This window comes from Coffea arabica, chromosome 11c (assembly GCF_036785885.1).
Source record: "Coffea arabica cultivar ET-39 chromosome 11c, Coffea Arabica ET-39 HiFi, whole genome shotgun sequence".
In the NCBI taxonomy this organism is placed as follows: domain Eukaryota; kingdom Viridiplantae; phylum Streptophyta; class Magnoliopsida; order Gentianales; family Rubiaceae; genus Coffea; species Coffea arabica.
The window spans coordinates 37,398,535-37,414,419 of record NC_092330.1 but is presented as its reverse complement, the minus strand read 5'-3'; the positions used below and the strand labels follow the sequence as shown (position 1 = coordinate 37,414,419).

At 35.5% G+C, this 15,885-nt stretch overlaps 3 protein-coding genes across 4 annotated transcripts; 2 read left to right on the top strand and 1 right to left on the bottom strand.

The window, feature by feature from the left end:
- Positions 1–3,415: 3,415 nt before the first annotated feature.
- LOC113716518 (uncharacterized) lies at positions 3,416–6,965 on the top strand. The gene is made up of 2 exons (XM_027240897.2): positions 3,416–3,851; positions 6,586–6,965. Exons 1-2 carry the CDS (start codon positions 3,618–3,620, stop codon positions 6,739–6,741), a joined length of 390 nt encoding a protein of 129 aa, XP_027096698.1. The 5' UTR covers positions 3,416–3,617; the 3' UTR covers positions 6,742–6,965.
- A 551-nt stretch (positions 6,966–7,516) lies between these two features.
- Positions 7,517–8,917, top strand: LOC113715560 (F-box protein SKIP28-like). Its single transcript, XM_027239790.2, has 2 exons — positions 7,517–7,999; positions 8,306–8,917. The coding sequence occupies exons 1-2, from the start codon at positions 7,655–7,657 to the stop codon at positions 8,885–8,887; spliced, it is 927 nt and encodes a 308-aa protein (XP_027095591.1). The 5' UTR covers positions 7,517–7,654; the 3' UTR covers positions 8,888–8,917.
- A 249-nt stretch (positions 8,918–9,166) lies between these two features.
- LOC113715559 (glucan endo-1,3-beta-glucosidase 3-like) lies at positions 9,167–14,504 on the bottom strand. 2 transcript variants are annotated; one of them, XM_027239787.2, is made up of 4 exons: positions 14,059–14,504; positions 10,443–11,696; positions 9,904–9,931; positions 9,167–9,771 (listed from the first exon to the last, which is right to left on the bottom strand). In XM_027239787.2, exons 1-4 carry the CDS (start codon positions 14,180–14,182, stop codon positions 9,615–9,617), a joined length of 1,563 nt encoding a protein of 520 aa, XP_027095588.1. In that variant the 5' UTR covers positions 14,183–14,504; the 3' UTR covers positions 9,167–9,614. The 2 variants fall into 2 exon arrangements, with proteins under 2 accessions (XP_027095588.1, XP_027095589.1); XM_027239788.2 differs by lacking the exon at positions 14,059–14,504 and adding an exon at positions 11,940–13,433.
- Between the last annotated feature and the right edge of the window lie 1,381 nt (positions 14,505–15,885).

Genomic DNA, 15,885 nt, shown 5'->3' with positions numbered 1-15,885 from the left:
CCGCATTACTTTAAAAAACATTCAACCATAGGATTGGCAGGGTAACAACCGACCTCAATGAAGTAATATTTATTTGCTTTATGGGAGAATCTAAACCTTATAAAGGGAAAGAAAAATGAAAGGTATTAAAAATCAAAGAAATAATCTCATAATCGTCTGGCTAATGTCGGGAAGATTTTAATAAATAAGGTTGGTTCAAAAGTGAATTTCATATTTTTGTATCTCACGCAAATGATATAGACGATCCCATAGACTCACTGTTTTCCAAGCATAGTGAAGATAAGCTACTGAAAATTTGAGTTTGAAAATGATAGTCATGAAATAATTCTAGCAAACAATCAATTAGTTGTCCCATGATTAATTAAAGTTAGAAAGCTCTAACTTCTAAGCTCATTAATTAATCATATTATATCCGTTTTTTGAGGGATGAAAATTTTGATATTGCGGTAGGCCTGCCTAAAGATGCAATTGTGAAAGCCCTATAGGGAAATTCTTGAACCTTGCTCACACGGCAATCTAGTCAACAGGCACTTCAATAATGCCCAAAGGCACCATCACGTGAGAAGTTGATGTGGCCTCTTTAATATAGTATCCCTTTAATTATGGGTTGTTTATCCTTTTTCTTTTCACTTCTCTGGTTGCTATCCAATCGAAAATTTTCAGTCAGTAAATGTTGACCTCTAATAATCTATAAATAAGTACTGGAATTGCACCTTATCTAGGTTTCAAGCTAGGTAGAATGAAAGTCTATTGGCAAGAAAATACATAAGCATCATAACTTTTTTTTTTCACATAAGCATCTTTTTTTTTCCTTTTTAAGTAAAAGATTTAAGTTCAAAATCTTTTAATCCCTTCTACTTTATCATCCAACCCAGCCCTTTCCAACATCTTAACATAGTAATTATGAAGTTAACTGAAGAAGGTAGCTTTATGGATAAACAATGTAGGGAATCAAATCATTCCAACTTTGGCAAATTGGAATTCTATATTTTTTAAGAGAGAAAGTGTGTAGAAATATGAAATGCAAAAGGGAGTGTTCGTGTCATATTTTTTTCTCAAATAGAATAGAAGTTTTGTTGAAAAATGAAGATGGTCAAACAATAATGGGTGCTGAAATTGGAGTTCAGTTTACATGTTTCCTCAATTCATTTTTGTCTTAGTTTTGCTTAGAAACCAGACAAACAATTAATCTTCTTGTGACTTTATATTCTTTTTTAGACAATTTTGTGAGCCTTCAAAGTCAATTGTGAAGAATTAAGTGTCAAAAGGTAGCATAGACATTTTCGAATGGTGAAATGCTGATAAGACAAGTATCAACTAGTATTTGAAAATGGTGAAATGGGCACCAAAGTAAGTGCTCTTTTCCTATCGATGATTACAATTCTATCATACTAATTAGGACCGATTGGATTTTTTTTTTTAATTTTTATAGAAAAATGTAGTGTGATGATTTAACGTACATGAAATAAAAAAAATTAAGAAATGTATTCAAAAAAATATTTTGGAAAAAAAAATGAATTTTCAAACAAGGCCAAATCGTCAAAGCATTGAACACCACAAGGTCAAATGCATGCCTCATTGCTGCATAGAAGCATAACATTGTGGAAAGAATCAGACAAAATGCAAAATCTAACCCTAGGAATAAACCGAACCGACCACGTTTCAAAGGTGGAGGTCCCTGCACACAGCTTTTCCCGTGACTTCCGCTTACTTTGTCTGACCAATATCTATCCAACATTGATGCTTTGCAGTCTCTTTTCATATTTTCATTCTGCTTTTAGTCCTTGCTTGCTTGGCAATTGGCCCCATTCTTGTTTTATTTTCTCCTTTCCATTATTCGTACTATCACTGAAGTGATAGTAGTATTTACCATCCATTCAACGTTTTCCGGGTTTATATTCTAGTTTTTTGACAAATTTGCTTCCTTGTTATGTAATCTCAGCCTAATATATTAGCGTTAGGAGTGAAAGATGAATCAAACTACTCGATACTTTTAATCGAGTTGAATTTAATATGAACCAATCAAATCAAACTTAAATAGTATTTTATGCTCAATAAACTTTCAAACTCGGATTAAATTTGGCTCGATTAATATAAAATTTCTAATTTTTGAGTAAAAAATACAATCTATTTAAACTTGCTTGATAAAAATTAGTTTGAGTTCAGTTCGTTAAATAAATAAACTAAATTTGAATGTAATTTTAAACTAGTTAAAATAATCAAACAAATTTAAATATTAGCAGTGTTAAACTCGTTTACTCATTTGCACTCCTAGCAAGTACTTGCTCCGAATCACAAAGTAATGTCCTTATTAAGCAAATTCATTGCATTTTACCTGTCGATCATGACAAATGGTTAACTCAGGTATGAAAATGTTCCGGACATTCACAACCCCCTTAATTTTCTTCTTGAGGATATTTATTAGCAGAACACAACCTCCCTCATTTTTATGATACCAAAAATCTAAGATGAAAACAATAAGAAAGGTCATTCATTAAAAATGCAAAGTTCTACGGTAGAAAGAACTCAAAGGAAGAGAGCTTAGTGTAGGAATGACTTGTGTATTGTTACTGTAAAAAGAGGAGCCAAAATTAGATTTTTTTTGTATTGGCAATTTGGCACTTGCCAAATGTCCGTGTGCTATATTGACCATTACTGATACTACAACCAGTTGTATAGAAAAATGTATTAGTTGATGTATATAAAGAAAAAAGGTAATTAAAAAATATATTTAAAAAAATATAATTTTTTTTTTTGTAAAAAATCACAATCCAAACATAAATTATATTCAAACTTATTCGATGATTTATCTAGTTATGCTCGACAATTATCACATTTTAACCCAAAATCATCAAGAATTTTGGTCTAATAACTTCCCAAAGATGGTAAGTAAAGCATCATTAGGACTGACTGGCAACTACTGCACAGATTGAGAATCAATTGACCAAATACATATTTCAAAGACGGTGACCTAGAAGACCCATTGTTCAAAAATTACAGAGAGAGAGAGAGTAAAAGAAATAAAGGAAACGTAAACTAATTGTTAAATGGCAAAAAAGATATTTTTTACCTGGATAACATTAAAAGGTAAGAGAAAAGTATTAACAGCACAAAATTAATACTTTCTAAGGATAAAATCGATATTTCTTCTTAATATTAACTGCTCACTTTGCTTGTGGTGATTAATTTTCAATATTCAGTATTATAAGAGAACTTTAATACCCAAAAAAAAAATTATAACGGGACTCCTAGAGAAAAAGAAGAAATGTGAAAAACCATAGACAAACAGGTTCTATAGCCCATGTTGGACCAGAATTTCCGCGTACACAAAATTTTGGCGTCCCCAACGACCTCGTATCCACCCAACAACTGTCTTAAAAGAGACGAAATGTCCGAAAAATATGCCAAAAACAAACAACAAAAAAGTGCGGTGCTGTTCAGCTACTATACTCGAGACTCTTGTTTCCTAATCTTCTTAACCACCTCACCAAAAACAACTCTAATGCCTCAAGCTGGAAGAAACAAAAAAATAAAAATAAAATGAAATAAAAGCAATCCCATATCTGGAAATCTTGCGAGAATATAGAGTTTTAAATGAAGGGGTGGTGAAGGTGAAAATGGAGGCAGCTGAGGCAGAGTTGGAGCGAAGAAGCAAGTTCTTGAACAGCTTAATACTGAAGAAGAAAGCTGTGGAGCAAAAAGAGCAGCATGAACGATTGAATGTACGTTTGAGAGCTTCTGATATGGCGGTGTCTTTGCAGAACCACGCCTTTAATTGCGCTAGAAACAATCTTGACTCCATGCCTAAAGGGAAGCTGGATAGTAAACGCCTTGCTCTTTCTCTCAAGAAGGTATAACAGCTACGGCACAAACTACAAACTTGTAGTAGTACTAATTTTTTAGCTTCTGGTCTCTGGATTGTTCAATCTTTTGGATTTCTTTGATGAACCTTGATTTTGTGTAGTTTCTTGGTATAAAAATTTGTGGGACTTTTATTTGCTTGTTTGAGTTTACAGAGCAGTGGGGTACTGATTTTATTCATGTTATCTGCTTAATCTAATAATAAGGCTCGTTTTTAGATTGCTCTCTCTCTCTCTGGTGCAATTATGGTAAATTTGATGCATCGAAAATGAATCCTCTTTCTTTTTTTTTTCCTTTGGAGTACATGACATTGGGAAGGATATTAGGGTGCTGTGATGGAATAATTAGAGTCAACAGTGACATATTGCTTTGGTGAGGGGTGGCCTTAGCATTTAAGCTACCCTTAGCTCACTGCAAAGAAATGATTGATTGCTGGCACCCTTACTAGATACCTAAAATTCTTTATTTATAATTGTGTATTTTTCTCTTAATTGGACTACATTGTGCCAATATGTTCTTATGTTCTTTTTTGGTTCTCCAAAGATTCTTGATGACTTTACTTAATGACATTGTGCCAAAGATTCTTTTTTTTGTTAAGGGAATGCTTTACTTTATATATTTATCTTGCTGTTGCTGGTCTGACTGATTGCTAATATCTAAGGGCAGAATCAATAGAAAACTCGTATTTTCAACTTTGGTTCGTATCTGGCTGCTTTTCTTAGATACTTGATTATTCCGGTTAGTTTAACATGGTGATTGCTCGGTGTTAATGCAACATCTAGAACACTGTCCTCCTCCCTGTTTATATTTATGGCAAAATGGTTTTTAGACCACGTTTGTTATCACATTTGAGATTATACTTTGCAGGTTGTACATTTGACACTATATACTGCAAGTCAAATGTCTTTTGACATAATATGAGGAAATTTCATTGGGCAGTGAGTTATGTTTTCCAAAATGTGCAGCTTGCATTTCAAATTTCGAAATTTGTATTATTTAAAAACTATATATGTGTGTATATCGTTTGGCTGTGTTGTCTTCATTTTCTGAGCTTCATCATTCTTGTTGAGTTCTTTGCCTTCATGTTTCAAATTTATTGAAAGGAAAATATAAGCATGCTTTTTTGAGCCAATCCTGCTGTTTGGTATCAGCAATAAGTTATGTTGATGGCTGTATTTCCTATGAAAATCGAGAGTTAGTTTCATTGCTATTGCTGAATCTCTTTGCCAAAGGACTAAAATCCTGCTGGTAAAGTTTTTAGAGGATTGATTACTTCCGAGCTTTCTTTTTGGGGCAAGTACTTCCAACCATATTTCTCTTTTGCCAGCATTGTTTCCTTTTTTTCTTTTTTTTTTAGCTCATAAGGTGTTTATTTACCCTGTATTTACTTCTTTTTACAAGTATTGGTACAAGCTGCTATGTGCTGTAATACATCATTATCACTTCATGAACTTGACAAGTTATAGGCAGGCCGATCTGAAGAAAAATTTAACTATCTAAATTGAAGCAGGAGAATTGACGTGACATGGCAAAGGAAGTCCTAATAAGATCACATATTGCACAGTTTTGCTAATTGGTAATAGGGACCGTGCATCCTTAATGGAACCATTCCACCTCAAGTTTCTGTACCTGTAACTCAACGACTTTCTATTATCTTTGTTAATTTTTTTGCTATCCTTCTGGCAATATGTTTGGGGTGTCATTTTGGCCAGTAAAATTAGCCTTGAAGGACTCTTTTTTTTTTTTACCATTTTCTTGGGTTTCCATTCTTTTAAGTCAAATAAATGGGGAATCAAACTGAGTCTTGTTTGATTGACCAACAGTGCAGAGGGAAGCAGTTGGTAATAATGATACGGCCTCCCAAACCCTTCTTCTAGTTGATGTTCATGATTGTGCCCTTTGCAGGGTATAGCATGTGCAATTTGGCATCTTAGATCATTTCTTGAAAATAACATCTCAGGAACTATGATTCAGACAGCAAACACTTGATCTGAAATGATGGATGGCGTACCTCATTTTATCATCATTAGAAGCAATGAACTTTGTGTTTAGGCCCTTGGTGCCCATCTTTGTTGGTCTCAACTTAATTATGTCTTCGTTTTGTTTACTTTTGTGTACTCCTTGTTAATAAGGATATACTGAAGCCTCTCAAATTATTCTCTCGACTCAAATGTATTGCTCAGTATGCATGTCTAATAAGAACTAAAAATTTTCATGTGAGGGACCTTTTAAGCCCAAATATGGATCATCATGGAATGTTAATTTTCACGTTGCAGGTTTCATTGTAGCAAAAACATATTAGAGGATGAGGACTTTGTCTTCTGTCTTGTATTGTACAGCTCGAACTTCATATAATCAGGGTCTGAAAAAATTCAGTAGAATTATGTTAGTATGTTAGCAATTATCTTCCTATATGATCACGGGAAGGTTTTCTTTATTCGGCCAGCTTCATAGTCTGAAACCTTAAGCTTGACAGAGAATTTTTTTTAGGGATGTTTCTTAAAGATACCTTGGTAACTCTGATACTCCACTTCTTATTCCTGCAACTAATTCCAATGTTCGTCCAGAGGTAATTATGGTAGAATCAAGACTAGATTGCTTATATCCTTCCCTTTTTATTTCAAAGATATGTCTCATGAGAATGCATTGTTTTTACAGTCGTACAATTTCATATGGTAGACAACTTCAGACTACTGGTTAATGGTTTCTGTATTGGCCTTACAGGAATTTGATTCGACATATGGTCCGGCTTGGCATTGCATTGTTGGAACAAGCTTTGGCTCATACGTGACACATTCCACAGGAGGTTTTTTGTATTTCTCAATCGATAAGGTCTACGTTCTTCTGTTCAAGACTGCTGTTGAACCATTAGACCGTTGAAACCCATGGTTATTTTATACTCTGTAATTGCAAAGATCTTGAATCCTGATTGCCTTTTGAAACTCAGAACCTTATGTAAAAAGCTGAAGGGAAAAAGGAAAAAAAAAAAAAGAAGAAGAAAGAAATCGACAATATGTAATTCTTCTCTGCCTTCGTTCTGTGTTGTATCTGATAACTGACCTATTGAATAGAGGAAAAGGAGGAAAATGTACTGTTTTTAACTATCCTTTAAAGTCCATAGGATTAATTGCAGAAGTTTGAATGTTTCATGAATTCTTGAAGTAGAATCTTGAAGATGAACAATCCAGCAGTTAGACTTACAGTCTAAAGCACTTCATCAACTCCACAACTCTGTTTGATGACCAAAAGAAACAATTTATGTGTACTGCATTTTCTTCTGCTCGTAGAAAGAGATATATTTTTCATCCCATCAAAATATTTCGCATAGTTTTCAAGAAAAATCTGTTGCGAGTTTCTGATTTTCAAACATGTTCCTCCTTGGAATCTCAAATAAGCTAGGATTATAGATCTGGAGAAATTGACGTCCTAGTTACAAAGGTGTATGGCATGGCAAGAATCTAAAATCGATGTATAATTGCTAAATATTTGATAATTCAACAGAGATTTAATCTATTTTTTTTTTTAATTTACGAGCAAATTATAGAGAATTAATTCTTCTAAAAATGAAGGAGCCAAACACAGCCCAACTGTGATACTCGACAAATTTTCTCAACCAAGCAATTTAGACACGTAATGTTTCCTCCTTCAAGTAGCCTTTTCTTCAGCCTTCTTCTACATCATCTTCTTCCTGTCTGGACTTAATTTAGGAGTTCGAAAAGATAACGAAACCTTGTCCTTCATCCTTTAAAACCTGTCCTTTCCGTCAACTGATGAGTTTGTACTAGCTTCACATATGGAAGAGAACTTAGTGCAAGATGCCTCAGATACTCCTCTCCAACAAGAAGAAGGGATGCCCCATGAAGCTCTATTTCTTGTCTTGTCTTATCTTCCTCTATATGAACTTCTTGTTATGGCTCAAGTCTGCAGATCAGTAAAAGAAGTTCTTACCAACGATATCTTGCCATGGCTGAATATGGTGGTGGGAAAGCCATTGAACAAGCGTTTCAACGATGTCCATCTGCTCAAAATTACCTCAAAAGCAGATGGTAGGCTAAAAACTCTGGCCTTGTTGAATTGCTCAAAGATTACAGATGAGGGGCTTCACCAGGTCATAGCAAGAAATCCTTACATAACCAGAGTATATTCATGAACCCTTTTATTCTTTTGTCCTGTCTTTGCCATCCTTTAGTGGGAACAGGAGATATAGTAATAAAAAATTAAATTTCATCATCCTCCACGATGCATGTTCTTTCTATTTGATTCTTCTTTATGTTATTGTTCAAAGTAACTACCTTTGTTGTAGGGGATGGAAAACGATAAGGTATGGTTTTAGTTGGACTAGATAAACTTTGTTGGTCTGTGATGTGAAGCTATGTTGGCATAGTGAAGGACTAAAGCTAAGCTCTAGAAAAGGCTGCTGTCTCAGTTCTTCCCTTTTTCTCAGCTCTGGTTACCAGCTTGCACCAGCTTAAGCACCAGTGGAGTGATTGAAGCAGTGAAGCTGCTTACCAAAAATAAGCACAAATTAAAGAGCCTAAGGATCAACGGCATCTATAATTTGAAGAAAGAAGATCTTGAAATACTACATTGTCTAATTGATGATGAAAACCACCCATGGCAGAAGAAAGGATTGAACTTCTATCATGAGTACAAAGAGTTTTCAACATTTAAACATTCAAACCCTCCTATTGATGTGGAAATATGCCCAAAATGTAAAGAAGCAAGAGTGGTTTTTGACTGCCCTAGAGATTCTTGCAAAAGTATGAGGCAGCAGCAGAAGCTTGAGTGCAGGGGCTGCCAACACTGCATCCCAAGGTGTGAAGAATGTGGCATATGTATCAAAGATGAAGATCCAGTAGAGGCAGCTTGTGTGGATGCATTATGTCTAGGCTGCTGGCTTCAGCTACCAAAATGTAGTTTTTGCAACAAACCTTACTGTAGCCAACATGCAGATCAAAAGTGCAGCCTAGTAGGCTCTTCAGGATTTGTATGTATAGATTGTCATGCAAGATTTATAGAGAATTAATCATCACAAGGGCACTAGAACTTTTAGCAATGAGATGAAATGTGTTAACTGTTATGGATTAGACTTGCATCTGAGAACTCCCACTCATTTGTTTGGTTGATTATAAGCATTACATCTACTGCATAATACCTCCACAGACTTTGAATTCTCTAGCAAAAAGTCGTTAGTTTCATATAATGGTTATATTTACCACTGATGCAACATTCCCATTGCTTATTGTAAAAATTCGTCACCTCAATGCAATTTAAGAGTAAAATTAACAACTACGAAACAAAGAAAGATCAAATCCAACAAGTGCCATTATAAACTTGACCACTCGAAACAATTTGCAGCAAAGGAGACATCTCAATGTCATTTACTTCTACCAACCTTTCTGCCCAATAAAAAAGAAAAGATGATACATGACAATATGAAGAGTCGAGACAACTCTATGGCAAATTCATTTTCAGGTTAAAAGAATACAATCCTTGAGTACAAATTGACTCTAATCTAACCTAATTACATCAATGGTTCGAAATAATCCCAAAGCCTTCTTTGTACATGTTAATGTACCACTCACCTCAAAGCAACTTGCCCAGCTATATAATCCAAGCAGATCCCAATGCCAACCCTAGCTCAATTCAGAGGACCAAAATTGGGTGTGGCAGAAGTTGTAGCAGTTTTCCACCCAAAGGTTTCTCAAGTGTCAACGTAGTTCAAAAGCAGCAAAAAGTAAGAGATCAATGTTTTACAAGAAAGCAACACCCCAGAGCATAAGACCAAGTGTTATGGAGTTAAAAAGGACACCTTTCTCGTTTAAATATTGTGAATGGCAGCCAGATACCGTGGAGTTCGACGATGGAGCTAGAGAGGTGCCATTTGTGGTGGTCCTATTCCTCCCACCACTTCATAACAAACCAAGAAGAAAACACAAACTCTCAGATGAAGCTTTTGCACATAAATAACAGAATATGGATGGCAATACAGAGATAGTAGACTAACTCAAAAACCATAGTTACAAACTCAATGCTTCATACCTTCCTGGAAATATACATGAATTATGACCTGCACAAGCAGAACGAACATTAGTATTTGATAATGCAACAAATGATGTTACAAGCAAGGAGTATAAGCATTTAATCTACACGAGTGCATAGAACATTTAACTACAAGATTCTTTATTTAAAGTTAAAGAAATCAGTCTTGGTATGTTTTCTTTCTTCGTCTTTGTACTCAGTAAATACATTCACCATTGACTTCACTAACTTCTCCAAGCTGCGGATTAGAGTCGTCCAATAGCTGATTATGCAAAAACCTTAATTCAGATGAAGGTATGCATAAAATGCAAAGCCAAGAACTCCCAATCAAAGAAAAAGTACGACTTTTACTCCATTTGCATCTGTGTTTTCAGGGAGAAGAAAAGAAATCTCCCCTTGAAATGCCATTTCATAGCTATTGATTAATTTTTTTTAGTTGTTTCTTTGTGGCACCTCACAATCTCAGTAACTAAGATAACAAAGCGTCAAAAGTCTCTTGGTAAACCAAGTCAATGCATAACAATATATTTATTACTTACTGGGATCCGAGGTTGTGACGGTAGCAACCCCATTGAAGTCACAGGTTCCATCTGTCATACCCATCTTGTGATAATAGGCATCAAAAGCATATGATGCATGTGCTACCACAGTATCCGGATCATAACATGGATTTCCTTGCATTAACGGATTGCAATCCACTTTTCCAGGGCCACAAGCCCAATCGAGGGCTGCTTGCAGCAACTTCTTATCAGCTCCTTCCTTTGCAACACAGTAAGTCTGATTCGTGGTGTCATTTGCAAGAACAGTCCCAGAACCTGTCAAGTGTAGGATATAAACAGGTACACCATTGGCATTAAAAAGTCCCCAGTTCTTCTCTGAAATAGACCCTGGTCTCAGATCTTCATTGTATAGCTCATAGATGTAGGTGCTCAGTGCAATCCCAGGGTGTTTTGGAGTCCCTGTGTTGTTAAGAACATGCCTGATAAGGTTACTATTGTAAGTATTAGCATTATCTAGAGTGGCATCTGGCTCAGAAGAGTCACCCTTTGAAGGCCAACCAGATTCAGTGATTATTATGGGAATATTGGTGAAGTTCAGATAGGACATGGCAAAATATGCTGCATCCACTACTGCATCAAAAACATTAGTATAATGCAGAAGAGTGTTACGGTCAACAGCTTCCTTGGTCGGTGGAAGAGGACGAAACAAAGCATAGTCTAACGGGATCGCACCATTTGATTGTACATAATCATAATATGGGTAAACGTTGAGCATAAGGAAGGAGCCAGTAGACTGCAAAAACTTGAGCAAGGGAACCATGACTGGCTCCAAGGTGCGGTTGAAAAATGCTTGAGAAGGTGGGAATGAATCAAGAATAATGGAAGAAGAGTGCGGGGTGGATACTTTTATCTGGGAAGCAAGATTAGAAGCAACTAGGGCAGACTGGATGAAATTCATTGCAGCAACCAGGACTGGGGCAGCATTTGGAAGGGTTGTCAGAACTTCAGATCCAACAGCTATAGCAGTGATGTTGGTTGCAGGAATATGGGCAATAACATTTCGGGAAACCCAATTGGCTGCTGTGGCATTTGACTGTCCAATTCCCAACAGTTGATCATTTGGTACTGATACAGTTACACGAATTCCAGTATTAGCAAGTGCGAGTAACATAGCTCTGTCAGCATCATACAACCTGACATGCCGGATTTGCTGAGCCTTGAGAAGGGCCACAACCTGAGTTGGGTCAGGCATGTCAGACAGGTCTGTACCTATATTTACACCAATGAAACCATCTGGAGGACAAGGACCCAAAAAACAATAAGATGTTTAGCAAAGGCATTGGCTGAGCAAGAGTTGGAGCATAAATTATTCTAATTCTCAGAGGAACTCCAACGAACATGAGTGTCATAAAGAATTGAAACCAAATACCATCTTAGACCGCATAGTTAATATAATTCAAAAATTTGAAATTCAGGAAATCGGAGCAAGTTTTTCTGCTTCATATACAAGAACAATCAATCTGCTATATAAAGCACCTGATTCATGACTGTTTAGGGAGACACAAATGATCATTGACTCAGCAAAGCCCCTCATAAGAACCAGTCACTTTAAATTAGTTGCCTCTTGCATCATTATTGCATCCTATCATTCTAAAATTCTAAAAAGACCCCTGGCAAAAAATGAAGTAAATGAAATTTAGCAAACAATCAGCCATCAGCATCAGATAGCATTATTGGTTTTGGGTTCATAGCACTAGGGCCTCTATTAACTGAATCTGCTGGTGAAGGGGCACAATGAGTTGCAGGGCAGAATCAAGAGCAAGAAGAGAAAAAGATTGTGAGAAATTAAATGTATAAATTAAATCAAGGCAACAAACCAAAGGGCTATTACTTCCATCGTAATCATCTTAAATGTAAGGTATCACGCAGTCTTTACGGAAACTATAGTTGAAACCAATTGTGGTTTTTTCATTTGCTAAACCAATGACATCAAAGATCCTCCTCAAGTTCAAGCAATTTTGTAGTCCAGCTACTCAATAGTCTTGATTACAAATATGATAGATAACAATAGAAGAGTTCATCTCTAAATCAATATGGAACAAACTACCAATTTTTGCTGGGTAAGGACACTCAAAATTAGCTATACTACAAAGCACAAACAAGATTGGTGGGCAGCGATAGCCCCATCGCCTTCAAGATTTCGGATATGTATTCACTATAAGATTTTGTAACAAAAACAGGGCCATAAGGAAGTAGATAAGGACACAAGGAAATATGTATCTTTAATCCCTGTATTCAATTGTCATTATCATAAATTGCAAAATGTTGCTGGTTATTCAAATTGCTAAACTTATACCTACAAAGATATGTTATCTTGTTCTTTTATTTGTCAACTTCTCTTTTTCATTAATCACTTGTTTCTCCAACAGGTATGCTTTTACAATTAGGTCAAAGCTTCAAATATATGCCACTGCCACATGTTCTCTCTTATAGGAGCCCACAATGGCCTTCCACACCACCAGAGGTCATAATCGATAGGAAACAGACAATGCTAACTAATTGATACAAAGCCTCTCTGCAAGAATATTGGTCCAGCATGCTACTGCTGAAAATTTTTTAGGAATCAAATTTCTCGCGGAAGAAAAAGTAGCTTCTATAAAAAGCCAGAGTAGATTCTTACTGTAATAATATTACTCCATGGATATTTAAAGACTAGAAAATTTTTCAAAGCACCTTCTGTAAGATCTAAACAAGCATAGGAAGAAGTACATGCATGGAAAAACTGTCAGATAAATGATGGGCACATATAATATAAAATATTGCATCACAACATTGTCAGCTTGTCACATGTCGACATGTTAAACATCAAGCAAGAAAATGACATTCTTTAAAAAATTTGTTGGAACTTAATGGAAGAAATCGTCCTCCAATATAACTTTTTCTTTTTCTGTGGCAGCAGGAGTATCTTAAAGAAAAACCTACATGAGCTGGGCCGCAATAGCTTAGGTTCTGTAGATGGTCCACGTCAGATTGAGGGCTTCACCAAAAATTTTTTAAAAAAAAATCCACAGAAAAGACCCTACTTTGGGAAGAACAAAGAAAAGATTCTCTCTTTCTCTAGAAAAGTCCCTATTTTCAGCGTAGAAACAGCCACTTTGTCAAGAAAAATGCTTAATAGAATTGCTTACCTCAAACAAAATTCAAAGCTTACGCTAATCAACTTTTGCACTTTTTTCTAGCTGATATAAAATCTTTCTTCTCAACTTTACGCTATATTCCTAACACCTTTACCTTAACCAAGACACATCCTTTTGGTAAAGGGTCTCACTCCCGCATACAAGCATATTGCGCACAGGGAAAAAAAAAAACTAAAACTAGAACAGCATAATATTGCTACTGAAAAAACTAAAACTGCAACGTGAAAACAAAATGAAAAAGAAACTATCCCAGCTTGAAATTAGCTAAAACAAAACAGCCCGGAAAAAATACAAGCTGAAGACCACCACTAGAGTAATGCATGAAGCAATCAATACCAAGTAAAGAGTTAGTTTTTCAGCCAAAAAAATGCAAAAAATGAGCCGAGAGATGGAAAAGATGAAAGACTAGGGAAAAAAAATACAGTGGAACTAACGTAGGAAGAAGGAAAGACACTAACCTTCAGCAGCAGCAGCACCAGCAGCTGAAACAGCAGAAATTAGTAAAAGAAGAAGAAGAAAAGATTGGCCCTTTATTAATTTCATTTTATTCAACCCAAAAGTTTCAATCTTGGGATGACACATGAGCCCCCAAAAGCATAGAACTGAAGAAAATGAAGGTGACTATTTCGAGGTGACTGAAACGTCTGATAGAGTGAAGGGGTCCGCTCTGCTCTGCTCTGCTGAAAGGAGGTGAGGGGTGTGCAAGAGAGAAGGCAGGACGAGGGGGAACCAATTTGGCTTTGAATTTATTTTTTAGCTGTTTGTTTTGGACAGATCAAGATTTTATGTCAGAGATCCGATGGCTGAGATTAAATATGTCTTATGACTCAGGTTCTTTTTTTTTTTTTTTTATCAAAATATGACTCAGGTTCAGCAGATGGAAATTCTGAAACTTTAATGTCCTGTTTGGCTTGGAGGACCGCAAGAGTAAAGTACTTTTGGATTTTGCATTTGACGGGTTTTACTTTAAACCCCTGTCTGTCTGAATGGCAGGGTGTGGGGCATGGTTTTCCGATCCACACGGTTATTTGTAGGTTTTGCTTAAGTTTTGAGGATGTTTCGTGATGAAATGATTGACCAGTTTACCTCTTGCACCTTTGATTGTGGACTAGGACGTTTGACCAAACTTCCATGGTGATTAGTGAAATGAATGCTTAATGTACAAGTATTTAGGAGAGATTAAAAGGCAAAAATTAGATTTGTTTATAACGAAAGATTACATTAGAAAAGTTGGGAAAAAATTGGTTTAAGTGAAGCAAAATGTATGAAAAACAACACTAAATCAAGAAAAAATTGCATCCTTTTTTTTCACTTTTTTTCTTTCTATAACAAAATCGAAATAAAAAATAATATATATAGTGCATATCATGTCAAATAGATGATTAAAGAACAAATTCCTTTAAAAGATAAAAAAACACACAACAAAACCCAAACAAATACAAAAAAGAGGGCATAAAAATGTTGACCCCGATAGTAAATTATTTGAGATAATTTTGTGAAAAAATACTGTAGTACTTTTTTGATATGATGTATGTGAGATAAAAAAGTGATTGAAAAATATGTTAATGGTGCAAATAAGTCAATGTATGTAAATAAGATAAAAATAATGTGTGATCCAAACACACTCAAATGTCAAGCATACATAGTATTTGTTATTACTTCAATCTTCATATGTAAATTTTCCTCAATTTGTTAAAGAACAACAAAGTTCATTGGAGGGAAATAAGTTAAGAATCTAAAGCGGGTATATCCTAAAAATATCTTAAAAAGGATATCAGCAAATGACACAGACAAATAGATGTAAGAGAAGGAGAGAGAAGTTATAACATTCTCTAGATCTTTTAGGTTCCAATTCTTGTTGTTTGGATTACATGTATTGGATTCAAAATCTTGGAGTGAATTATTAAAATTTGGGAATTCTCAATCCCCAACAAATTGGGGGGTTTTGGTGGATTCTCAAATTTGACTCGAAGATTTCAAAAAAAAAAAAAAAAAGAAACATGTCGTCTTCATCATTCTATCACGTTGGCCCAACCTTCATAGCAGCACTTTAGTATCAGATTTTCTCTCTTATCTTTTCTCTCTTATCCCATCTTCTAGAGTAGGCTTTCATTATCATCATTTTCTCTCTTTCTTCTCTCTTCACTCGCTCTTCCAACCCTCAATGGCAGCAGCAGCCCTCCCTACCTTGGTTATTTCTCTCCTTTCTTATTAATATCTGTCTCACTTTCCCTTTTATTCTCTCTTCACTCTTTTTCTCTTTCCTTCAATACTTCATGGTTGCC